This window comes from Ornithodoros turicata, chromosome 3 (assembly GCF_037126465.1).
Source record: "Ornithodoros turicata isolate Travis chromosome 3, ASM3712646v1, whole genome shotgun sequence".
Taxonomy (NCBI): Eukaryota; Metazoa; Arthropoda; class Arachnida; order Ixodida; family Argasidae; genus Ornithodoros; species Ornithodoros turicata.
In genome coordinates, this window is record NC_088203.1 from 48,743,709 (window position 1) to 48,770,398 (window position 26,690).

At 45.4% G+C, this 26,690-nt stretch overlaps 2 protein-coding genes across 2 annotated transcripts in view; one reads left to right on the plus strand and one right to left on the minus strand.

Annotated features, from left to right (window-relative positions):
• LOC135388461 (phospholipase A2-like) overlaps nucleotides 1-26,690 on the plus strand; it is a 114,429-nt gene that overhangs the window by 59,940 nt on the left and 27,799 nt on the right. Inside the window, exon 4 of the mRNA XM_064618038.1 lies at nucleotides 698-876. Coding sequence (XP_064474108.1) covers nucleotides 698-876 — 179 coding nt within the window. The remainder of the gene's footprint in view (nucleotides 1-697; nucleotides 877-26,690) is intronic.
• LOC135389440 (uncharacterized) overlaps nucleotides 1-26,690 on the minus strand; it is a gene marked incomplete at its 5' end in the record, with an annotated part of 172,465 nt that overhangs the window by 53,534 nt on the left and 92,241 nt on the right. The gene's annotated exons all lie outside the window — the stretch shown is intronic.

Consider the following 26,690-nt stretch of genomic DNA (forward strand, 5'->3'; position numbering starts at 1 on the left):
TAAAATTGTGAGAGGGAAAGTATTATCCCAGCTGAAGTCGGACGTGATAAGCCGTGCCTGTTTTATCTCATTCTGCGATGTCGGGGAGGGCTGCGTTTCCAACCTCCTTTCGTCGGACTGACAAAGATTGCGCTGAAAAATTCATCGTGCGCTATTCTGTGCGACCTCCGTAGAGCATGATGTTCGGCTATTTTTTCCGATGGGATAGCCCCTGAATATCCCAGTCAATTGTCATTAATTTGACTAAATTAGACACGCTCTTCGCATTTGTGGGGTAAAAAAGTGACCTTTACTAGGCAAATTTTCGACTTAAGCTCGCAAAAATTTACATAATCAAACTAACGTTAAACGACATTCACATGAGGAGGTGTCAAAAACCCAGTAAGAACAAATGCCATTGACCGCATGACTCTAGGTGGTGTAGTTTTTTTATTATAATTCATTGACACGTTTTCTGGGACACCCTGTATGTATCAAGGATTGGGGCCCGCTTGTAAGGACGCTGCGGAAATTCCCCAACGCTTCCCTCACTGCTTTGCCAGAGTTGTCAAAGCGAGCTGCGCTGAGGACACGAAGCACTACAAAAGCTACTCAGCGCATCACTGCGCAATTTTCTCGGTGTTCGTGCGAGAGGACCCAGATTATGATGCGTAGATGACACATCTTTCACCTCATATATTTCGTTTCCTACTTTTAGGTTTCAGAAACTATCCCTAAAGTTGTACAACATCCTGCCCAAGAACTGGGTGTCCGAAACTGCTCGGAACAATACGCAGCGATATTTGGATGACTGCCTCAAACTGGAGTCTGGAATGGAGCCAACATCCAGACGGACACTTTTGGCCAAAATGGTATTAGCCGGATTTGTTTATCCAGGTAAGTACTGCGACCTAGCAGATGGGCCGTCCGCTTGACTCTCTCTGATCACGCTAAACGCGCAAGGTAGCAGGATTCAGTCCCACTTCTGGCGTTGCTGGCTGAAGTCCAGCGTAGGTGTTCCGGCAGATTTTTCAGAAAAATTCGCTCCTGAAAGATGACTTTGAATTGCAATAAGCACTTCATCTCCCATTCATTCACTCCATCTTTGTTTGTTCATAACTGTGCAACGCACAAAGGAGTGCTTCGCCGTGCGAAGACGAAATCCACTAAAGAACATTGCATATCCTTACTAGGCAATAGCAACACCAGGTACTTATAATGCCCGTACGAGACAGTCTTGACATGGTCTTATGCAATGTTCTGGTATATCTATATCACTACATATATTATTTACACGTGTTTGTATTTCGGCACGATCGTCAGTTGTTAAGTACACTGTTACTCTTAAACTGTACAGCTCGGAAGAGCAGCTTTTTTTGTGTGTGTTCTTCGACGGTGTTCTATTAGCTCAAGCGCGAAGTAACCCTTCCAAAATCATTGTCCATGCTGGGTAATCAGCTAAAGTTTTGCCAACAAGCTAGACTCCTGACTGTGCTGCTTGATCCACATGTTGCTAACTATTGTCGACACGGTATAATACTAGTAGGGAAACTTTCGCACCACAGTTCTGCTAGGGAGCCGACGCTATTTTCCTGTGCCGGCACTACAGAGTATGTTCGACACTGCTGCGCACTCCCGACTAAAGGGACTATCGCATCTGTTTCGGTCGATTCAGAAAGCACAGTGGCATTTTACTCCTAGTTCATTACCGACAATAACGCCGAACCCGTTACGATACAGTGTAATTGTTTCTATGCAAGCATAACTCGCCGCAATCATGATCGCGATGCCTTATCAAAGCCTGATGATCACGATCATGAGTGGGATCACGAAGCACTGGCAAGGCTGCCGCGATCATGATCGCGCCAAGCTATGTGTGCAAGGTGGTCTAATGCATGGTGATAGCAGTCGACGGACTTTGGAAGCATTCCGGAATTCCCTCTCTGGAACTGGAGAAACCGTCTCTTGGACGAGGCCAATCAGGGACCACCATTCTGGTGCGGAGAAGACTAATCAGGAAGCGGCAGAAAGACCTTGGCGTTCGACCGTCGGGTGAGAGTGATAGCGTCTGCAGATCGCAGACCAGTCTGATATCGGCTAGTGTACGTTTGTTTCTTGTTAGCGTCATACGCCTTTGTACAGTGAAAAGCATATCACCGTGTTCCACGGAACATAATCATGTCAGTACTCACACTAGTAAGCCAAGGTCAACATATTTACCGAGGCTTTTACACTTAGTATATTGCGAGGCGAACGCGACCTCGGAGACAATCACCTGCGCTCTGCTCCCGTTCGTGTGCCCGGCTTAAGTCGTTTTGACTTAGCTACATAAGGAGTGCGAATCTATAAAGCTTGTTTATTTAATAAGCACACTGTTTTCGGAAGATAAAGTTGGCCAAGTGGACTGTCAGACAATGCCGGACCGAATCGGTTTCATACACATCTTCGCGAACGTAATAGTCCCTGTAACGTATCTAAACGTAAGAAACCAACGGCAACAACGCCGACAAGAAGAGTAGATGGAGTCAAACGCACGCTGGGGTAACAACAAGTTGAACAGACAGAAAAATTACCGAAACAGCACGGTTGCGAAAACCGCCTTGGGCGATTTTAGATATTGTATGTGTAAATATAAATGTAAGAAGTATTTAGAAAGGTGTAGGAAGTAAGATAAAAGCGGTTAAAAGTTATTTATTAGAGGTGGAAAGTGAAGGGGCACGCCAACGTAGCGGCCGAAGCTCCGCCTCTGTCAGGACTAAGCGGATGCAACGGTTGCTTGGAGCTATTGCACATTTCTAAAATGACGTCCAAGCCAGGTCTGCCGCCACCTAGCGGCTGTCGCTAGGTCCAGTCCAGGAATGTTGTGTTTCGTTGGTATTTCCCGAACGATTGTATACCTTCTCCTAAATATGGTGAACCATGCAAGCAAATTTTTCATTGATTTGCTGTACATGGATCATTAAAGAGACACTGTAGTTGTCTCTTCAAACTAGGACGATAGGCAACCCGTACAAATAAATACGAAATTTGTCTGTAAGTACCCAATGAAGAGCAATGCATTCGGGCATGTTTGACTGGAGTTTTTCCTCTGTTGTGTTGGTTGCTCTGCTGGCATACTCAACAACATACTCCTTTCCAGCGTGTTTCTGTGAGATGAACGCTTCTAGATGTTTCAAGGTATATCTAAACTGGTAGCGAAAACAAGCGAGAATACTAAACGCTTGCAGACCCATCGGCAAGGCTACCATAATGAGGCGCGAGCGATCGTGGGTGTTGACAGTAGAGGTACGATCGTAAACACAAAAACTTTAGAACGTGGGCATGGGTTGTGTGCGTACTAATAGGTTATTCATAATTTCAATGTAGAAAAAACTTTCTGTTGCCCCATTCGTGCACATATACGAAATCATCTATCACCCGAGTACGTTTCCGTATGCTGCTCCTTCGTGCATGTGTCACAGTGGGCGTGTTTATCCGTGCATCTGTGTATCCGTGCCGTGTGTCCGTGCATTGTAATGTGGAGTTGGTATACTTTTTGGGTTAAACGGGTAGCGACTCTGACATCTCGGAGCTGTAGGCCAAGATTAACACGTGTGAACTGATGAATACAATGCATCCCCTGTTGCTGGCCCCGCGAAAAAAAATTTCATGGGACGAGCAAGAAGCAAATCCTAGAAATCTCTACGTCCTGTAGTGTGCTCAGTTCATCGGGGTATTTATCAACATCAGTTGGCCTCTCCGGGTCTGGCAGTTTACCCTCACGATACAATGTGACCCAAAAACGTCACGTGGGTCTGAATGAACTGGCGCTTATTGATCTCTATTTTGAGACCATAATTTTACAGTATGGACATGGATTGGTCAAGAACATCGAGAGGTACGTCTATGGTGGAAGTTTATATACAGATGTCGTCGAAATAGACAATTACAATGTCCTTCCACTTGAGGGAATGAAATGCTTCATCCATTACTGCTTGCCAAGTGGCACGAGCGCATGTTGGACCAAATTGCATTCGAACAAATTCCTAAAAACCGTCTGGTGTAATGAAAGCTGTCTTATCTTGGTCATATTTCCTTATTTTTATGTTGAGGTGACCTTTCTTTATGTCCGTAGTCGAAAACTATTTCATTGTTTACTCTGTCTACAGTATCGTCAATTCGACAGTTTTGACGGGTTTCTCATTTAATTTGCGGTAGTCTACAACAAGTCTACGTGGTGTGGACAATGGAATGGCTGATCAACAACGAAAACTGGGGAAGCATAATGTGGCTCTGGTTTTCGAACTGCACAAAACTTAAGCCGAATTATTCCTTGATGAATTTTCTGTTATTCCAAGAGTAGCGGTAAGACTTGATGCAAACAGGAATATTGTCAGAGAGATCGATGCAATGTTCGGTCTTTGGACAAAAACCTTTGTCATAATTTTGCTTAGAGTACACGTTCACATGCTTAAGAATTATGTCATGAAGTTTCTTAAGCTGTGTGTCATTTGTGTCTGATGTTACATTATCCTTAAAGCTCAGCTACGCCGATTTTCGAGTGTTACAGAATGGAATGGTACTCACACGATGTGTTCATAAGGGAACACTGATTAGGTATTCAAAATAGTTATCCCAAACTCCTCGCGGTTTTTCGAAAAAGTGAATTTTTAGTTTCACTGACATCCCGTCTTGTGGCCCGCAAACCCTGTGTTGACGACACATTCGTGGTCTGCCCGCGCTCCGGCTTGGCATGACTTTTGGCTTGGTTTCTTCCGCCAAGCCGGCCAGTTTCTTCTGCCGAGCCGTCCGCTGCGCAGATTCACATTGGGGAAGTGATAAACAGTTCGCTATTAGGGAGCCAGTATATTTCTGGACTTCACTAAACCCACAAGGAACGTGAGTTTTGCTTCCTCCGACTGCAAAGCATTTGCTAGGCCAGTACAGACTTCCTGGTGTGATTCGTGTTCTGTGCTGCGTGCCGAGAATACGTGAGCGTTTTGCTCCCGTCTGCAAGAACACTTCAGCATGCAGTTCCAATGTTTCAAACCACAATTTTCCGAAAGGCCAAAGAGAAATCTATTGACTGCAACAATCGGTTATAACTCCGACTGGGTGCCACCTTCGAAAGCAGCGATTTGATCTGTTCATCTGGCTCATACGAATGTTACGGAAGCAATGCGCAACTTGTTTCACAAGAAGCCGAAGATGTCTCGTCCGGGATGCTGTGCCAACCTTATTTGCAGCAGGAGATTGCAGGGGCAGGACTAGGCAGCAGATAAAGGTAAGACGCGTAATGTTAGACAAGTCAGTCATGCGGTGCAAATTGCATCACGTAGAAGAGAAAAATAAGCTATCTGTCAGTTACTGCTTCATCCTTTAGAGATTGCGCCCCAGCGGGTCTATTCTCAGTACAGATTTGGAATTGCCTTATTTGTTAAATGATTTCGCAGGCATTCTGGCACCACCGAAAAGCTTGCACTCCACGTCTCAACTATCACCGTCTGGGTTTCAAGCTGAAGGCTGTCACCAGTACCAACCAGACGCCCCTTCAAAGTTCATCTGTTTTTGTTGACGGAACAGTGACACCTGGTACTGAGACATTTCATTTTCTAATTAATCAAGTGCATTCCATCTCTTGTGCTCGACTTCTTATGTTCGTATACCCTTGCTGTTGCTCGCTAGCTTAGAGCAACCATGCCTGAGGTGCCAGCGCTTTCAGAGTACATTTAAGCAGTATCATGGTGTCATATGCACGGAAGCACATCTTGTGTATTTTGAGTAAGGTATAAATTCAATGTTGGCTCAGCTGTTGTATTTTGGTCACAAATAAGGTGTTCAGAGTGTCCAGAGCGCTCAAGGGCAGTTCAAGCAGTTTCATGTGTGCAACAGCACATACCTTTTCTCAGTTTTGAGTAAGGTAAATCGAAATGTTCCAGTTGATGTGTTTCGGTCATAAATTATGTTTTTCGAGACATTCAAACAGCATCATGTGTGCAACAGTACATACTTTTTCTCAGGTGAAGTAAGGTAAATCTGTCCGCCGTGGTGTTCTGGCAGTGCAGCAGAAGCTTGTGTTGCATTCAAGTGGTATCATGTATACAAAAACTTGTTTTATGCCTTTCTGTAGCTGCTGTGCTAATATTGTGTGTACAGAGACATTCCTGCAGAACATATCGGAGCATCTTGTGTGCTATTGTTTGTATCATCTGCAGCAGTATATTGATAATGTTAATTATTCAATGACTTCAGCTAACATTTACATTCTTACTTTCCGGTAAACCTGTCACGCAGATGCCCTGCCCCTTGGTATGCATAGTTCAAGATTGTACCGAAAGAATCCACCTGGAGCATTATTCTTCAATTGGCAGTGCATTACTATCACAACACACCACATACTGCATGTCTATGGTGCGTGTACAATGCATCAAACCTATTCTCAGGTACAGGCCAGCTGGTACGCAATTACAACATGAAACAACTGACACAGAGACCGTAAAGTCATGCCTTTTCCTCCGCGCCTCGGGTTTCATGTTATTATCCTCACATGCAGCTCAATTCGCCAGTGCTGTGCAGCATGAGCAAAAGCATATATTGTTTGTGGCCACATGACACGGAACATGTTGGACACCCGCGGTGCAGCCGAAGCGTCTCCTAATTATAGAGGTGTCCGAGTTACAGAATATGACGGCAACAAAAAATGGAAGAGATCACAGCTGTGAGAAATGTCCCCCTTCTTCAATTCAAGGTCCTTAGTGGTACCTGGTGGTGGTGCCTGGTAGTGGTACCTCTACCCACTCTTCACTGATAATTATTACTGATTTTAGTATATTCAATTCCGTTCAGATTCTACTCAATGGCATTACCTCTGGAGCTTTTCGAGCAGCAAGGACTTGTCTCTGAAGCGTCAGCCCACTTCTCATAGCTTTGGTGCAGTGCTCGTTCAAAGGCTCTAGACAAACTGAAGACAAGTGCTCACATAAAGAAGTACAATGTAGACTGACAGCACTTGTTTTTGAACTCTAAAAACTAAAGCAACAAAATGCTGAGACCAGTAATGGGGAAAACAGGGGCAAAAGTCAAGGCCACTGGCTCATTTTGGTGCAAAGATGGGCCGATATTGAGGTAACTTGGCCAGGGTTTTGTCCGACTTTGCAGGGAAAACCCTATCCTACTTCCAAGATAAGGAGGTGTCCGACATAGAGAATTTCGTCCCCATGTAGTTTCAATGGGAGCCTGCACGTGCAGTAAAATCATGGGGAGTTGTCCGAGGTAGGGAGGTGTCCGACTTTGGAGGTTTTACTGTACTATAGAGCATTCTACATCATGTAATCTAACAGTTGTTCACGTTTGGATATTTTAACCATGGAATTTACCCTGCATGCACCATACCATGTCCAAACACGAACAACTGCTAGAGAGCAGCATGTACTGTTTCCGTATAGCACTTATGGCTTGCGTCCTGTGATCGGAAACAGTGGCGTCTTTTTCCTGCTACAACCAGTAAACTACAGTAAAGATTTAGAAATACTGTGTCACACCATAAAGCACTATGGGAAATGGCAGTTTGAAAAACTGGAGAAGACTGTCATTAGAATGGGGGACATGTTCTACGGTGAAATTTTTTACAGTGTGTGCTGTACCACGTAATGCACTGCAGGCCTACCACAGTATGGTAACGCTCTGAATACTGATTTGCTCAAAAAAGGAATATGTGCGTTTCTTGTACTAATTTCCCCTTATGCAAGGTTGTAGAAAAATGTTTTCAGCTAATGGGGAGGGAGAGGACATCATTCTGGAGTCTCGTTGACCTACAATGTGTCGTGTGTGAAGGTCATTTTGAAGAGTGTAGGTGGTACAAGACTGTGTTCCCACATTATTGGCAGTGTTGACTAATAACCATAATAAAGTAGAGGGTACATTTGTTGCTTCATATATTTGTGTCATGGCAAAGTATGTGAGATACATCTGTCTCAAAATGCAGGTGACAAAACTGCCTTTTATGCTTAAACTATGACAAATAGTTGTCTGTTCAGCACCACTAATCATGTGCCGGCCTCCATGACATGTCTGTGACATTGCAAAGTGATTAACATGTCCCATAGATGTGTGCAATGCTGAAGATGACTGTGTACCTTCTATGGATTCTTGATTCAAGAAAAGTACTGTGTGATTTGCTAACAGCGTCTGGCTGTACCTTCACAATTCCACATAAAAATATGTAAAGTTTGCCGAAGGAAACATCATGAAGGTCCATAGCGAAAAACCCTGAGACGAGGGATAGGAAGGGACAAACACAATGTCTCAACATAGCGTGTTTATGTCCCTTCTTGTATCTCCTCTTCAGGTCTCGCCATCATGGACACTATCACCAGCTCGCTTGCTGTTGAACCGTTCTTTCAACGATAAGGGTCACTTTCATGGACTGGATGGCAGCCAACATGCTGTCAATAAAGAGAATAATGGAAGGAGCTCAATATGATCCTTAGGTTGTGCGTGGTCATTGCTTTCTGACAAATGGTGACTTAGAATTTCAGGACAGTGCCTGCAGTGGTAGTATTCTTGTGTTCTCACCCTTGACGCCCATTGTGTGTCATCGGTCAACTGTTATCTGCTAATATGCACATAGCTAAAGTATATTTGCATTTCTTTGAATACAGTTGGTACCGCACATTGTTTTTACGTGTTCTTTGGAAAATATAAATAAAAAATTATCTACTCTGCAAGTCTCCTGTCAGCTCTACAGGGCAGCTTCGAATTTCACTAGAAGCCACGTGTGAAACCTAGACCAAACTAGTGGTGAAGGTCCATATAGGACATAGATAGATACTATTATTATTATTAGATCATAGGTCAGGCTTAAGTCCTGGTTGGTAGCAACGCATTTGAATCTCATTAAAAATTGGTGCAGGAGGTGACCAACATAACTAAATACACCAACTGACTCTCACAAATTTTGTGGTGTTATACTTTTGAAACAACATTAATACGCTGCAGTGGTCTTTTTTCCTTTGTTCCTTTTAACCTAGAAATATTAGGTCTTCGGCATCACCAGCCTTAGTTGCTGAGCATGCAGTTATTTACGTTGAGCACTGCAGTTTCATATTTGTTTCTCTGGACAAGCAAGCCCGCTTCCCCATTTTGATAAGAGTCTTTCAGCTTTGACAGGGCATTTGTGGACAAGGAAAACATTTGGACTATTGTGTATTTTGCTATGAAGTGCACCGTACAAGGCAGAGGACACCATCAACCATTTCCACCAAGTTTATTAAATATGTGATAAAGCACATATACCTTTTGTCACTGACTAATTTGGTGGCAAAGTTACTTGAGTGGCAGTTATAAAAAAATAGGATATGGGAAGTGCTGACTGGTTGAACATGTGGAGTACCCAATATAATAATTGGGGATTTACGTCGCGAGACAACTGAGTGTGGAATACACAGCACAGTGTAATGTTCCTTATTCTGGCAATGTTAGCATGGTTCAAGAAGTGGGAAATGTTGCACTACCCTTAATAACATCTGTTGGGCCCAGCAAACAGGATACACATACCCTGATCTGAAGCTAAATGCGAATCTGATACACATACCCTGAGCTAAATGCGAACATATATTTAAAAGAGCATATATCACTTTTTCCGAAATGAAAATAATTGCAATATAGCATGCTGAAGGACACTACTTAGGAGGGCACCAGCACACTCCTAAGGCAATATCCTAATTAACTTTTAATAACTTTTTAAATTATAAAAGCTACGAAGTTGTCCCAAAGATAACATCTGGTCCTTTTGGCCCCTGATGCCACTGCCGTTTTCAGAACAAGAATCCGTTCGATAGATCGTTCGTGAAAAATTCGTGAAGGAACACCTTTTTTAAATTTATTTTGTCCATTGCGCATCATCGGAGACGCGTCTTTCCTTCACCCCCAATGTGAGAGGGTGAAAGAGCACACTATCCCCTCTCGCCTCCTGGAAAAAGACTTGAAGAAAACACAGAATGCAATCCAAGATAAGGGCTGTTCCGATAGGTCACCCGACACTTTTGTTTCTGATTGGTTTCCGCAAGTGAAAGCTCATAATAAAGAAAAACACACACACGGACTTAACGCAACGAAACAAACAAATAAAAATAATAATTGACATTTCGCGTCCCGTGGGGGAGTCATCATCAGAGCTAGCGTTAGTGACGGAATGAGGATACAGCAACCTGTTTCTCTATTTAACGAGGTCCGTGTAGACGTCTGGAAGAGGGCCGCGGTTTACATTGCATGCTATTTTCTCACGCCGGATGTACCATGACTCCAGGAACATTCGAGGCCCCCATCTTTGTTGCTGGGTCAGTGTCTCCGCATTTTCGAAGTCGAACACGTGATCTGTTTCCCAACAATGCTCAACCAGCTCCGTCTTAGACCTTGTCGCGTTCGGAGCCCTAGACACGTCGCGTCTGTGTTCCTTATTGTCTACGTTGTATTCGTGTGTCTCGTTTTCGTCCGGTTTCTCCCACATACGTTGTGCTGCAGTCCAAACAGCGTAGCCGGTAAATGACGCCACTTTGGGATTCCGGCAGTATAGGGTCATTGGGCTTGGAAAGCAAGTCGCGGGGCCTGACTTGGGGTTTAAACGTGGTTCGTATGCCTCAAGGCAGAAGAGCCCTGCGAATAGATTCGGAGATACCCTTGACGTATGGCACATGGTTGGGTTTTTGGAGGTTGGGTCTTTGTTTCACTTTTAATTTAGCATATCTTTCCGTGTGTTCTCAATGAAGTTAGCCGGGTAACCATTAGCAACAATAATTAACAGCATTAATTAGCGTTTCATGAGCAAGCGGGAGGTCGTTGCACTCTCCAAAGTGTGGAGCGGTGATAAGAAAGGTCTTTGGCGCGTTGTAGTAGCGTCCTCACGACAGCACGCTTATGTTCAATGGGGTTGTGGCTGCCCCATTGCCAATTCTCGTCCCGCGCCTTGGTTCAAGCTACGCGCCACCGGCGCGAGCGCCATTAGTTCGGCTCTGAGTTCAGGTCCATTCGGTCACGTTAAAGGCTACTTCCTCTCCAGACCTGTTTGTCGTCTCAGTCACAACAACTGGTGAACCGAACGCGATCTGGACGACCTCTGAACCTTTGCGGCACAGAATTTTTCTCGGTAGGATGGCTACCGGAACACCTCCCGCCCAAGCATCTCCTCCTACCCTAGCCTACTCTTGCAAACCTTCGTGCAACCATGTCTCGAATCCGGCACTCACCGACCCGCCGGCATCTTCGAAGCCATATGTTCGTCGCCCCGGACTTTGCGACATCAACGCACGTTTTCGTTCGGCGTGACTCCGCTCGACGCGCGTTGCAACTACTACGACGGCCCCTACCTCGTCCTGGAGCGGCACCCTAAGTGGACCGGCCGCCCATCCAGGGTCGCCCGGGCACAGTCTCTCTCTTGACCGTCTCAAACCGGCCCACGTCGACGCGTCGTCACTGGCCAGTTTCACCCTGCAAGGTGACCTGGGCCCTGACACTTCCACCAATCCGCAAGGCGTCGCACCGGCTACTACGCCTGCTCTCGTTCCTCCCAAAACGGTACCTTGGAGCCCCATCCTACGGCGTTTTTACCGTCCAGGCTTCTAACGTTTTCTTTTTCCATGGGGGAGGGGGAGTGATGTGGCAGCCCCATTGCCAATTTTCGTCCGGCGCCTTGGTTCGAGCTACGCACCACCGTCGCGAGAGACATTAGTTCGGCTCTGGCTTTAGGTCCATTCGGTCACATTTCTTAGGCTACTTCCTCTCTAGACCTGTTTGTCGTCTCAGTCACAACAGGGTGATGTGAGTCGAATATCAGGAAGTTTCCTGTATCACACGGTGTTCGGTGAATACTCGTGGCTATTCACCCCGAAGGATCGAAGGTGGAAATTTGTTACTTTCGTTGCGTAAGGTCGTTGTGTGTATTTTTGTCGATTATGTCTACTCCCGGCTTTTGAAACGTATTTGCATCGTTAAAGCTTATTTTCGACGCACCACTCGGCACTGTGCTCCTTCACCCTCTCATTTTGGAAGTCAAGGGAAGACCCGTCTCTGGAGGTGCGCAATAAACCAATTAGGAAAAAAAAGGTGTTCCTTCACGATTTTTTTTTTTTTTTTTGCGGACTATCTATCGAACAGATTTTCATTCTGAAAATGGCTGCGGTATCAGGGGACCGAATTGACTATATGTCATCACTGGGACAACTTTGTAGCTTTTATAATTAAAAGGTTAATTGTATAATGACAGTGAATTGTAAAGTGACGGATCCGTAGGAGAGGTCACGTGCTTACTAGGAGCAAAAGAAAGGGACTTCCTGCTCTCACATATACCTGGCGCGGAGATGTGTTAGAGGCTTTGTATCTTCTCAGCTTCCCACCCTGGGAAATAACTCTTCCTTTTTTTCGTCAATACTCTGCACGCGTGCACTACAATATGTGGATGGTGTAAGGAACCACACACATCAATGTGGCACAGCTCAATGTAGAAATTGCCCAAAGCACCAAGACAGCTGTTGGAGTAGGTGTGTAATAATCCCAACGGATATTGTGGAAACTGTTGCTCGCTAGAAAAAAAGAAAAACAAACTGCAGTTAAAATTATGGCTCTGTAATAATATCAGGAGCAAAGCGTTGTAAAACGCTAAGGGTCATTTTATGCAGTGAAAGTGTAATTATACTACGCCTTCTACTACGTTTCGCTCATAACTTCGAGAAAGCTACCCAAGCAAGCAATGGTCGATGGCCAACGGTTGCCGAAAAGTCGGATGACAGCTGGCCAACGACTCCTTAGGCCAGCCAACGTCGGCGCAATTTCGCATAGCGATAGGTATTGCAAGGCATGAGAATTCAGGGACATTCCCTCTGAACGCTGGCTTCACCTTACTTCCGAAATGTCTTGTAAGATAAGCAATGCCTCGGGTCACAACAGCTGAAAGGAGGAACTGTTGGGTAGGGCGGGAGAGTAAGCCGGAGGCCGCGTGATACGACTTGTCATTGTTCCGCTATCCTTCCGCCAGCGCGGTTATCAGTTTATTATTCTTTGTTTCCCTGATTTTTTAACCAGACGCCTGCTAAACAAGCTGAAGAAGCAATCTTGTTTCGCCATTTCGGCTCTACGCCGATTTGAAAGCTCGCCGTTTTCAGGCTGCGGGAGTACAGCTTAGGAAAAAAGCTTCTGGAACGCTGGGATTTTGTATAGAATTTCTCTCAGCCTCCCCTGCTGCTTAGGGGAACACGTCTTGAGCAGAATCCTTGGAATAAATCAACTCACGGTTTGTGTTCAAGAAATGTTCCCCTAGGGCCGCGGCGGAGACTGGAAGAATTTAAATACAAGATCCCAGCGTTATAGCTCTATATATCCCAAGCTCTGTCGACGGCATAGGTGGATAGAATACAAAAAGCCAATCACAGGCCTAATCATGAACTGCGCACAGCAATCGTTATCGTTGTTCTCAAAAATGGCGCGCCCAGGGCTGCATGCGCATTGGCCGTCGCAGCGCATAATGAGGACATAGCGCGTGCTACCTGGCCCCTTAGGTCATGTCTCAGTATAATCAAAAACAATCTTTAAAAATATGGATAAAAAAAACGGGGATATTGAGTTCGGCCCATGTTGCAGGAAGCTCATTTGCAAGCGGCTTTTTAAAAGCGATAGCAGGTGGTCATGCAACCTTCAGGACGCTTACGTTACAATGCGGCCTTTCTAATACGTGGCTACAAATGTGCTATCCTCGTGCTTCCGAAAATCCACTAGAGAGAAAGTTAGTGAGCTGATTTTTTAAATATTCCTCTGACACACGTGTACTGTTGGTCATGGAATTTGCACCACGCTGCGTTCGTGTGCATACGAAAAAGAATGAATACACCACTCATAATTACGGAATCCAACGTGTGCGATATTCGATATGCCATTTTACCCGCACCGTGGCTATCTCTCCCTTTTATCAATGCTGCTTTTTAAGTGACCAAGAGCAAAATAACAACTACGTTCTTGCACCAGCTGCTTCGTCGTATATCAGACTAGCAAGGCAGCCCGGCTCCGCTCGTCTCTTCAAGGATATTTATGAAATCGCTTCGTAGTGTGCACCTACGCGACCTGAGGAGCATGTGTGCCAAATTGCGTCCTTCTTGGTCCAGCGGTTTGGACTGTGGCTGCATGATCGTTCGGGACAAGCTCCTTTATGTATATTAGAAGTTGTTTGTCTAATTATTACCTCAACAAGATATCTTTTTACTGTGATTTGATTATTATTGAAGAAGAATATCAGTACGCTGACGGAAATATGCAATACAATACAATATACACATGATAAAAAGCCGTGGATTCGTCCCTGAGTTCTGTGATGACAACGTGGAAACGCTGGCAGTCGAACGGACGTCAGCGCGATAACCGGGTAATTTTATATTTGGCAGTGGGAACATGAACCTTTATGCTATCGTGACACACCGGAAAGACGCCGAAGAAGCAGTTAAGCTATACCCCAGTCAACACAACATTGCAAATTCAAAGCTGAAAACACGTTGAAAATCAACCATGCGAATGCAGGGTCAACGTTGACAATTAACGTTGATTCAACCTGGCTAATGTCACAGCAAGAAACGGGTTAAATTAACAGCGACCAGAACGCATATTCCACGTAACTGAAACGTAGTTTACGTGTGAATTCAACGTATACCAATGTTGAAAAAGTTTAATAATCAACAGCAAACTGACAACGTATAATTAACGTGCGATGAAAATGCAAATTACACGTAACTAGATTTTTAATTATTATTGAATACATGTTATTTCTCGATGCTTTTATTTCACAAATAGGCATAATGTCCTGATAATAGATAAATAATGACACAAGAATATACTCGCCGTAAGGTTTTATTCTCCTTACATTTGATTAGCACTGCTACATTTTTCCATAGCCTCTCTTGTGAACAATAAAGGCAGTTAACTGACCGTTCTAATTGTTGAAATGCACTAGAACCTCGCGAGAAGCCGCGTCGTTTCAACATCCAGGCTGTCTTTTTTCTTTGCGACTACGCCTGCATAAAAGTGAACACAAACAAAGCAAAAGATCAATTCGAACAGCTAAGAGAAAACTTACGTTACACCTGTGTACAGGCTCGCCCTTTGCTCAACATCTGCCTTTCTTTCACGCATCGCTCTCGGTCCTGAAATAAAAGTGACGATAATTATCACACGAATTTGAAACGGCCAACAACGCTGAAAAACAATTCGGGAGCCCACCATGTAATAGTAGCCCCATTTGCACACTCTACAAATGTAAACACAATTATGAACTCAAATCCGACGTGCACATACCTACTTTTCTACGAATCACTCATAAACCGCACACACTGGACTTGCCAGCAGCGGCGATAATCTCTGAGTCAGCTTCCTGGTAGTAGCGAGCCCGTCCTAACCGTCATAAACGACTCGTATATCCCAGCAGTGTGAGTGAAACGTGTGCTTACCGATATCACAGTCACCAGCACAACCCGGTTCTAAACCAAAACAAGCCACGAAACAAAGAAGGAGGAGCCGCAAAAGCGAAATAACCTTGAAACGCCAGCATCAGTTAATGGCGGTTACGATCTGAGGAGAATGACGTCTGGTGCGGCTTCCCCGATCCTTGCTTTCAAATGAACAGACTTAAATTGGATCATGGATGGGATTGGATTGGATAATGCAGTTGCTTTACGCATGATAAATCAACGTGATTTCTACGTGTGCACTTTGCATGTGAAATCCTGAAGTAAAACTTGTGCAGAAACATGGTTGTTCGTTCTACGTTTTCAGTTACGTTAAATTCCAGCGTAAGTATCAACGCTGTCATAACGTGCTCCATTCCACTGCTGGTATATGAGTGTTGAATCAGCGTTGAATTCCTGCATTACAATTCGCATGTTCAAATTTTACGTAAAATATGCGTGAAATTCATGTTCTCAATTCACGTTTCACATTGTTCAACGATATTCAACGTGGATTTTACATTCTGTCAAACATGTGTGTTGACTGCGACGCAGTTTCCTTTCGTTTTTACACCTCTGACTTTGTGTCCGTATCATTGTGCGTCATGGTTATCTGGAGGCAGATTAACAACCTTCACGCCTCTGTTTGCTACTTGCTTTTAGGTGGAAAACGATTTTTCAACCACGCTTAGGAACGGCCAGAATGAAACCCAGAGGGCAGGTTCGGATTTGATTCTTGGAATCGGTAGAAAGAGTTCTTTTTCCAATACTGCTCTGTCCGTGACACAGACATATCTCCCAAGCATTGTCGCAATCCGTGAGCATGATCGAGCCACACTGGGGACATTTATTTATTAGTACCCTCAGGGCAAAGCACTATAGAGGGGACTGGGTTATAGAATAATCATATCGATAATACAGGTCTCAAGAAAGCAAAAAAAGCAACATCAATTTCAAGGGATCCAGGAAAGAAAAAAAAAAAACAATAGTAACGGTTAGCGCTGTCATACGAGGACGAAAGTAATGAGACTGGCCGCGTACCGGCTGCTCTGGCAACCCCGTGGTCACGTGTTTCACGTGACACCAAGTTTAGCGTCTCGGCGACCTCCAGTAGGATATGTTTATAACACGTTCCAATGCATGTTGTAGGTAGTTATTCTTAATACTGCGTTTAGCATTAGATTATTCATGTGAAACAGAGGGAGCTACGGGTGATGAAATAAAAAACCTGTGCCGCATATCTGGGGAAGAAGCAACCGCTGACCGACAAAAATCGGTCCAGTGTCACGTAGCTTCCTGGGTGGCGGCACCCATGTATGAAATGAGAGTAAGGGAAAATTACTTTGGTGCATGTTGTCCATTTCCTTCCAAGTCACGAAAGGCTTTTAAAATAGGGAAGAGTATGCCTATAATCTAACCGTGAAATCTGCATTTTGCTAGCTAATGAGCAATGTCACACCCACAGCCGACGAAGAGCTGTCGAGTGACTTATAGTGCGTGAAATCTTAGACACGGGACACCGCATTTAACGTCATATTAGTTCCATGCATCTACGCAATGGTATCTCTAACAGCGCTCGTCTTCAAGTACCGATCCTAGCACTGTACGCGCGGCTTTTAGCAAAAATAAAAATAAAAAGGCGCAAACAGCAACTGGCGCTGAATGCATAAAATACGTAGCAAGGAGGGAATAGAGTAAAATAAAAAAAAGCAGTTGGAAGAAACGAAACATGGGGGCGAGGATTCGAACCCGGGCATTTCTGGGGGAAGACCGAAGCGTTGTCGGCGACGCCAGCTGAACACGAACCGGTGCCGCGTAACCCAGCATACGCTCGTTCTGACGCCTCGTTCGTTGAGTGAGACCATAGTACGCCCTGGGCAAAAAAAAAAAAAAAATTGACGCTGCTTTGGGTGACGTTCTTCGTCTCAGTTTGAAGTAGAATCTTTCATCTTCACCTCTCATGTTGGACATTTTTTGGGGAGCTTAGCGTTTCGTAGATATTTGCAAGCAAAGACGTACGGCCAGCCCTTACTCCGCGAATAGGCTAAGTTGGTCAGGCAAAAAATTATGTGGTTCTAGAGGCGCTGTCTTGGTATCAAAATGTCGTAGGGGGTATCATTCGTTCATCCAGACGTGGACATTTTCTGACGACATTGGGTTTATTGAGATGCCAGAGAAAAACGTGGTGCAGTACATTGCACCTATTGGATATACAGGTATAGCCGACTTTAGGGAGGGTGTTCCGCGATTCTCGGAACGTTTGGCAAGCCGTCGGTCAGGGGGCAGATCCGTATCAAGAAACAAGATCATTGACCAAGCACTTGCCAAGCACGGCTAGGTTAGCAAGCCAAACTCTTGCCAAACTTGGACCGAGCTCGGCATGTCGCCTTGGGGAGGGCGTAACACGGAGTGGTGTAGCACCGCCTAAGATCGACTTTCGATTAATCAAGAGAGCGTTCCAAACTAAAAATAAGAAACAGAGACATTATCTTCATTGTGAGTGCAATTTATCATTTCAGTGTTGTTTTTGCTCGCACCTCACCCATACTATCAGTCCTTCCTCAGGAAAGAAATGTAACTACCTTTCTTTGTGAGCTGGTTGGTCCTAGTAGTCTCAGACATCTTGCGTAGCTATTATGATAATCCTTCTGTCTTTTTTTCCTTTTCTTTACTTTTTTTACTGCCGTGCACGTTGTCCCTCATGGAACATTTTTGCTCTTTCAAACGCAGCGCTCCCTGTCCGTTGTGGGAAATACTGGCAGCAAACAAAGAATAATAGATTGTTACCTTACGCCGCGCGATAACTCAGTAAGAATATGAGCGCCGCCGCAGGAATGCTTGTATCTTGCAGGTATCTGTGCACACACTGGGCGCAATGCAGTGTGTCCAGCGCTTGGCAAGCCATTGGCCAGTGTACGGATCCGTATCAAGCAACAATCTTGTTGGCCGATGATTCAAGGCCAAGTAGGCAAGCCTAACTATTGCCACGGTCCTTTGATACTCTCTCTGGTCACGAAACTCCGCCGGAAAGTTAGCCTAGGGACCGGAGCTGCCGCGCGGCGGCGCGCGCGTAAGCAGCAGGTGGTGGCGGACGCGTCTGGCGCATCGTAGCCATACGTTCGCGCGTGGGCTGAGCTGGCCGTTTTGGGTGGTTTTGAGCACAACAAACCAAATAATGTTGTTCAACGTTTTTTGAATTTTGTTTTATTTTACATGTGCACGGGTGTGCAGCGATATATAGCTCTCTGAGCAGTATAATCGGCTGCGGACGGAGGAGAACTTTCAGCGAGAAATGGCTTTGGCATACCGACGTCCAAATTGGACTGATCGCAAATTTGCAGTGCAGCTTTGTCACTTAAAAACGCTGTATTTAGGCAGTTATCTCATCGACACGCTTTACTGTAAGTGTTGTCGATCTCGTTTGATGTCTGAAAAAATTAAGACTCCAGCTGCGCTACAGCAATGAACCCAATCATCATTTATTGCAGATTTACTATTTTAGGTAGCAGAACTCCACAATACTGCTATTGCAACGTGTTTCCCACACCATGGAGGCTTTAATTAACTACATTTTATGATTCGCGAAACAACAGTGATCACAATCAGCGGCACTGGCAATGAGGACTTTATATCACAGAACATCAATGGCCATGAGTGACTAGGCTTTACAAAATCAATTATGATAATCGGCAAAAACAATGTTCCAGGGCAACTCATGAAATGACCAAATGCCTTACGGCCTTGGATGGCCAGACTTATTTGCACTGTTCACCGACAGTGGTGAATCTTTCCTGCACCTGCAACAGGGCGTGATCTGGGTGTAGCCAGGTTAAGCTTCTTGTTTTTCTTTTATCTTTTTTGCGGGCAAAGAAGTGCAGCGGACACCTAAAAAAAATAAACTCTTCAGTTGTTTTCTGGATTTAGTGCGCACTGCATCCAACGCTAGGACCCGGACATATATACAGGGTGTTCCATTTAAGATTGACCCCACCTTTAAAAAATAATGAATCATCGCAGAAGAATGAAACCAAGTGCATAGTGTTACCAATGACCTGGAGCATTTAATAGTATTTTTGTCGCGCAATTAACTGATTAATTAATTAATTTAATTTTCTAACCTTTTAATTAGGAGGATCACACCGGAGATGTCAACTGTGAAGTTGTGGGCGTTGACATGAGAAAGCGAATGCAGTGTGTGCAACTCTCTAGCTCATACGAGTCTTTTTTTCCCGGGCCAGCAGAAAGGGCCCGGAGTTCCGAAACTGCGACGGAATCAGTTTCCGTCGCGCGAAAAGAGCTCTTGATTGCAGCGCTTTCTCACGGCCGCTTGACGAACAAGCATTGATGTCGTCCGTCCCGCCTATGCTGTTATCTGTCACGGGTGCGGGGACACCAGCGAGGTCACTGCGGCGCTTTATCTCTTGATTCTTTGTTTTTTAGGCGTGAAGTGACACAAAACACGGGAAGCGGAAGATATCTGCTCACGGCTTACGTTGAACCACGAGCGCGAGATTATTAAATCGATAAGAAAGAAAGAAAAGCTGTGGGCTATGAAATTTATGAAGCCGCTCTTTTACACCTTTTCATTTGCACCCACTCTCTGCGTTGCAGGCTAGAAAAGATAAATTAATGAATGCGTGTTATTATGGCCTCTTGTTGGCTGCATTGCAGTCATGTGTTACAACAGAGAAGTTTCAAAGGGCTTCTATGAATAGTAACGCTCATTCTACTCTGATGCGCCTAGCTGTCTGTCTTGAACGCAGAGTTCTCCTGTTCCAACGTCAATGAGAGGCGCCGAGCTTCTACCACCACTACTCAACTTTTAGGCTTTGGGGTTCTCTAGTATTGCGGACACCCGTCAAAAATTCGTGGCACGGCCTCGGGACGCAGCTTTGACCTGTCGCGAGGCATGGTGACCCTCCCTTTGCTTGTGGTGTCATTCAGAGCTTCGCGTGTCAAGAGGAATTCGTCCGCTCTGACAATGTCGGACGTGTCAAAGTGCTTCTCGCACACACATGTCCACTTTGACTCAAAGCTGAAACGCGAGTCCTCTTTCTGAGGTATCGAACGCTTCCACTTGTCTCGCTTGATGGCATCAGTCGGCAACGCGAAAAATGATACTTTTTCACCAGAATTATCATATCTCGAGCGACACGCTGGGACACAACACGCCTGCGGCATGCATAGATTACCCGAAATCTATTCACAGTCTAAGGATGCACGTGGATTTGAGGAAGAAGCGTCTACACTGGTCAAAACGCAGGCAAAAGAAGAGGCATTTACCCGTATCAGCTGGCGTTTTCTCTCCAAGTAGCGACGCGTGGTTCTCCCTAGGCAAACCTGACCTATTGCTCTCTGGCGGAGTTTCGTGACCAGAGAGAGTATCAATGGACCGTGCTATTGCCAATCTTAGCCCCACCTTTGTTGCTTGGGTACATAAACATATTCTTATTGTAATCGAAAGGAGGGAAAGAGTGCAGGGAAGCTGGTAACGAAGCATAGTAGATGGAACCGAGAGGCACGGAACACCGAATGACTGACAAAAGAAAAGAAATACTCAGACACGGGAACGACGCCTTAAGAGGCTTATATGTTAAAAGAATCGACGAGGCAGGGGGAGGGGGGAAGGAACTCCGGGAAGGGTTGCTGATGACATTTCTTCTTTAGGTAATCCCCACAGCTTGGTAATCCCCACCACACGGTTGTCACGCTCACGCCAGAGGAGGCAATCTCATGAAAACGGGGCTTACAACCTTAATATTGCTGTAGATACACGACCAGCTCCGAGAACAGACATGCCATTACCATCCCATGCCATTCGGGTCCCGAATGGCATTATCTACGAAGGTCGTCCGACAGGATGGCAACTGATGTTCTGAGTCTGGACCACATAGAAAGGGCAAATATACAAAGCAATATACAAAGAAAGTAAGGATGAAAGATCGAAGTCACTGAAAAGGTTAGCCAGCACCCTTGCAAGTCGCTTGGGAGATGTGTTAACTTAGCTCAGTTGGTAAGAGACCTGGACCGATAACCCAGAAGATGTGGATTCGAATCCGATAGCTGTCTATCCTTTTCAGTGACTTCCTTCTTTCATCGTCCGACACGTCAGTCTTTGAAGACATTAGAGAGTTTTAGCAAACCGTTGATAACGGCGTTTGCGTCATACTGCCTATTAAACGCCACGACGCCGATGCGTCCCACTTACTAAGTAAAACATAAGTTATGCCACTTGACAAACATTATACACAGTTAGACGTCTTTAAAATGCATGCAATACTATGAAGCATAACAAGTGGGTCATCACGCGGAGCAGTCCTAATGTACTTGAGTAGCATCTTCAGTTAACGCATTTGCAAACCGATGCCGAATCCAAAACATGCAATATAGCAGATCTCTAAGTTAGATTTCTGCCGTGAATGAAAATTTCGGCTGTACCATAGAATTGGGACTGCTACAGAGGGCGCTGGAAGGATAGTCGCATATTTATGTGACTGGAGGTTATGTCAATGTCGATGGTGGGCAAAAATGTGGACGCTGGAATGAAGAATGGAAATTGGAACTTCATAGTTTCTTTAAAATGTTTTTAATGTCTTTATTTGCAAAAATGGAACATCTTAGGTTGGGTCATTACGTATTCCCTTTGAGTGGACGTAAGCGAAGCATCCGGTCTGTATGAAAGGCTAGTGTAGGTTGGGTCAATACATATTCCCTTTGAGTGGATGTAGGTGGAGCATCCGGTCCGCGTGAAAGGTTAGTGTAGGTTTGTACTTACATATTCCCTTTGAGTGGATGTAGGCGGAGCATCCGAACTGTGTGAAAGGTTAGTCTAGGTTGTGTCATTATATATTGGCTTTGAGTGGGTGGAAATGGAGCATCTTGCCTGTGTGAAAGGTTAGTGTACATTGGGTCATTGCGTATTCCCCCTGAGTGGATGTAGGCGGAGCATCCGGTTTGCTTGAAAGGTTAGTCTAGATTGGGTCTTTATGTATTCCCTTTCAGTGGATGTAGGCGGAGCATCCGGTCTGTGTGAAAGCTTAGTCTAGTTTGGGTCATTACGTATTCCCTTTCAGTGGATGTAGGCGGAGCATCCGGTTTGTGTGAAAGGTTAGTCTTGGTTGGGTCATTACTTATTCCGTCTAAGTGGATGTCCAGAGCATCCGATCCGCGATAAAGGTTAGCCTAGGTTGGGTCATTATATATTCCCTTTGCGTGGATGTTATAGCAGAGTCGAAAAGGAGAAACTCGATGCGCAGATGGAACGATACGTTCATAGCTGTTTATTCCAAACAAAAACAAAAAAAATATAATAAAAAATATCTCTCACACACAACTTCATCCTTTTTCTCTCCCAACCTCCACTTCTTTGTCATCCCTCAGGCAGTCACCAAAAAGAGAACAAAACATTTCTAACATCCTCCCCCGCAATGGGTGCTCCCATTGTTTTAACTGACTTCTAAAGGAAATAGGTTCTGAACTGCACGCCTAACTATTCCCCCTTGAGGGCGCTGAATCAAGCACGATCGCACACGTCCGTCCCTTCCGGGAAACGCCTTCACCACACGACATATTTTCCATACGCTTCGTGGTGCTTTATCTTCTTTTAGTAGGACCAGATCGTCGACTTGAAGAGCACTAGATGTTGAAGAGCGTTGCCAGTGCGCAGTCCTCACTTCATGTAGGTATTCGTGTTGCCATCTCCGCCAGAACCGGTCCAACAGAATTTCACGATACCGCAATATCCTTTGTAACTGACGTCGTTCTGAGGAAGGGAAGTCAGTTGCAGGAGAATTGGGTGGCAACCTTGTGAGCCTTTTCCCGACCAGAAAATGGGAAGGTGTAAGGGGCTCTGGCTCGTTTAACTCCGAGTAAGTGTAAGTGAGAGGTCTGGAATTAATTGTCGCTTCAACCTCAGTTAAAAGAGTGGTAAGTTCGTCTAGGGTCAGAGTGCTTCTTCCGAGAGCCTTCCGCAGAGCAGTCTTCACAGATCGCACCATCCGCTCCCAGAAACCGCCCCACCATGCAGCTGTTTCTACTATGAACTTCCAATGTAGGTGGATCTGGGAGAAGTAGTTTACTGCCGCTTCACTCCGTAGTGAAGTCCATAACCTCTTGAGGTCTTTTGATGCTCGTTTAAATGTGAGGGCGTTGTCTGAGTATACCGTATGGCACACTCTCCTTCTTGCTGTAAATCTCCGAAACGCCAATAGAAAAGTGGGAGTCGTTAAGTCGGTGACGATTTCCAGATGAACTGCCCTCGTTACCGCACAAGTGAACAACACTATGTAGGCCTTGCTGTCGCTTGGTATGCCTTTGTAGTACAGAGGTCCTGCGAAGTCTATGCCCTCCACAGCAAAAGGATGGTCCTTTGTCACCCTGTCCTTCGGAAGTGGCGCAGTGGGTTCCTCTGCTGGCTTCGCTCGCCATCTTCGACATGTCATACACTGATGAAGCACGTTCTTTACAACTTGTCTCCCTTTAATAATCCAATAATGTTCCCGCAGCTGGACCATTGTGTCGCGCACACCTGAATGAAGGAGGCGTTTATGTACCTGTACGATTAGTTTCTTCGTGAAGTCATGTATTTTTGGCAATATAATTGGGTGTTTTTGTGCTGTACTTCCGTCGCTCTCTTGCAGTCTTCCACGTAGGCGTAGGATGCCGTTGCTGTCCAAGTAGGGAGCTAAATTATATAGGGGCGATGCCTCGCTAATTTTTCCGGCATGTCTTGAGATGATGTCAACCTCTTTTGGGAAGCTTTCACGCTGAACTTGTCAAATCCAGTAATTCTCCGCCTCATTCAGTTCTGTTGTAGTGAGGTGTCCCCGTCGCTTTGCTTCCGTACTTCTGCAGTTCACTGCAAATCGCTTGATCCATGCTGTTAGCCGAAGTACTCTTACCAGAGTGTTGAAGTCCCTGATGTGGAACAACGGCGGTGCAACTGCCTCAGCTGCCGCGAGACAGTGTAATACTCCTTTCATCTCTCCCTCGACTGCATCTGTGGAAGGTTCCGGAGCTCTCTGTTCGAGTACTGGCCATGTTTCATCGCTAGAAGATAACCATTTGGGCCCTCGCCACCAGAATTCGTCGATGATCAGTCGTTCCGGTTGCACTCCACGCGTTGTAAGATCTGCGGGGTTCTCATGTCCAGGGCAGAAGCGCCATCTTGAAGGGTCACAAAGAGTCTGAATTTCTGTCACTCGGTTCGCTACAAAAGGTTTCCAACGACTGGCACTTCCTTTTATCCAATGGAGAACGATACTGGAATCGCTCCAGAAACACGTGACCTCCTCTTCCAGGTGAAGCGCCTGAACCACGTACGTTGTCAATCGTGCCCTCAATAGCGCACCTAGGAGCTCTAATCGCGGTAGTGTAACGCGCTTCAAAGGGGCGACTCTCGATTTGGCAGCTACCATCTTCACGACAATGTCGCCGTCGTTGCTTTCGGTACGAAGGTATACGACGGCTCCGTAAGCACGAATGCTTGCATCACAGAAGCAGTGTACGGACAACACTGATGTCGATTCTTCGGGCATCAGAGCTCTCGGTACGCTTATTTTGGGTATGTCAGGCACCGCTTTGATCCATCGTGACCTTTCAACAGAAATTTCATCCGGCAATGGATCATCCCACCTGACGCCTTGCTCCCACGCCTGCTGGAAGATGATTTTGCCTTGATAGTGAACGGAGCAAGAAAGCCGAATGGATCAAATATCCTCGCAGTTGCTTGCAGCAATGGCCGTTTTGTATCTCTCGTCAATAGTAAAAATGGCTGAAGGGACTCCGTAGAAACCTGAAGAGTATCTTCCTTCGTGTCCCAACACAGTCCAAGAACTTTAACCGTTCGTTGCTGGTTGGCCGCACGAAGCGGCCCAGCGAACCAGATACATCCAGCAAATGTCCGTAAGATATCTCACCCGGGGTGTTTGGATATCCATTGGAGTTTGCCACAGATCCGTTTTACATCCATGCGATATCCCAGCGACTAGCATTTCTGCCATGTTTGTAGATCCACTGAAAGTCCCTGCGACGTCTGTCATGGATATTTGGATATATAGGGGAGGTTACGAATATCGTACATATTTTGCTTTCAAAAATTTTGTGCATCAGATATTTAGTGTTTGTAGAGTGCGTAGAGACCACTGCGTACCAGCAAATAATATTTATTGTGTGTTTTAACCCATTTGATACTATTGTTCCCATTTGGGAACAGAAACATTACCTTAGCCTAACAGGATTCATCACAGTACAGCAACACCGTGGGACCTGCCAGCATAAATGCCGAGCCCTGCCCGCCTCACTTGGACCACTTGGGAAAACCGGCAGTAACCTCTATTCGCGAGCTGGATGGAACATATACTGAAATACAAATCGTTACACACACGTTCGTTAGGGGTAGCGTGGCGTAAACCATTTGTAACGGTGACGAGGATGTATCTTCGCAATTCCTGTGTTTCTGCGTCAACCCACAGTATACCCAACAACATTTCTGACATCCCTTCCTATCAACTACTGTGTTTTTAATTCAGGTTACCTTCTCTATAAGGACAAACAAATCTTTGCTGTATCTCCCATAGACATCCCTAGGATCTACAGGCTACCTGTCATGGGACATTCAAACATCCAGAGCGCGATATCCTTCCAACATACCAGGGACATCTGTTGTTTACCCAAAACGCAATGGAATTGTGCGATATCCCATACATATCCTATGGATGTCGAGATATTCAGGACGTTCGCGGCCTTGTAGAGATGTCCGAGGGATATTAATGGTTTGCTGGGCCGGGTCTTCCTTGCTATCTTTGAATACTTCCTGCAGAGATGATGAATTCGTTGTCCACTTCCTTAAGTTCATCCCAGCCGCCGTTAGTATTTCGTTTGCCTCGCTGAAGAGACATTCGGCTTCAGGTGGTGTAGCCACACTCGTCACAAGGTCGTCCACATAGAAGCTTTCACCGAGTACCTGTGTTAGAGAAGGGTAATATGCGGACATCCTTTCAAAATAGAGACGAAGTGTCGCTGCCATAAGAAAGGGGCTCGATGCTGCTCCGAAAGGGACTCTGGTCATCCTCCAAACTTCGATTCCTGGCAGAGGTTCGTTGACTTTGGGGCGTGTATCATACCACAGGAATCTGAAAGCATCACGGTCAGTTGCGTCCAAACAAATTTGAAGAAATGCTTTCTCGATGTCAGCAGAGAGTCCTATACTGCTCTTCCGGAATCTGATAAGCATAGCCAGCAACTCAGGGTTCAAAT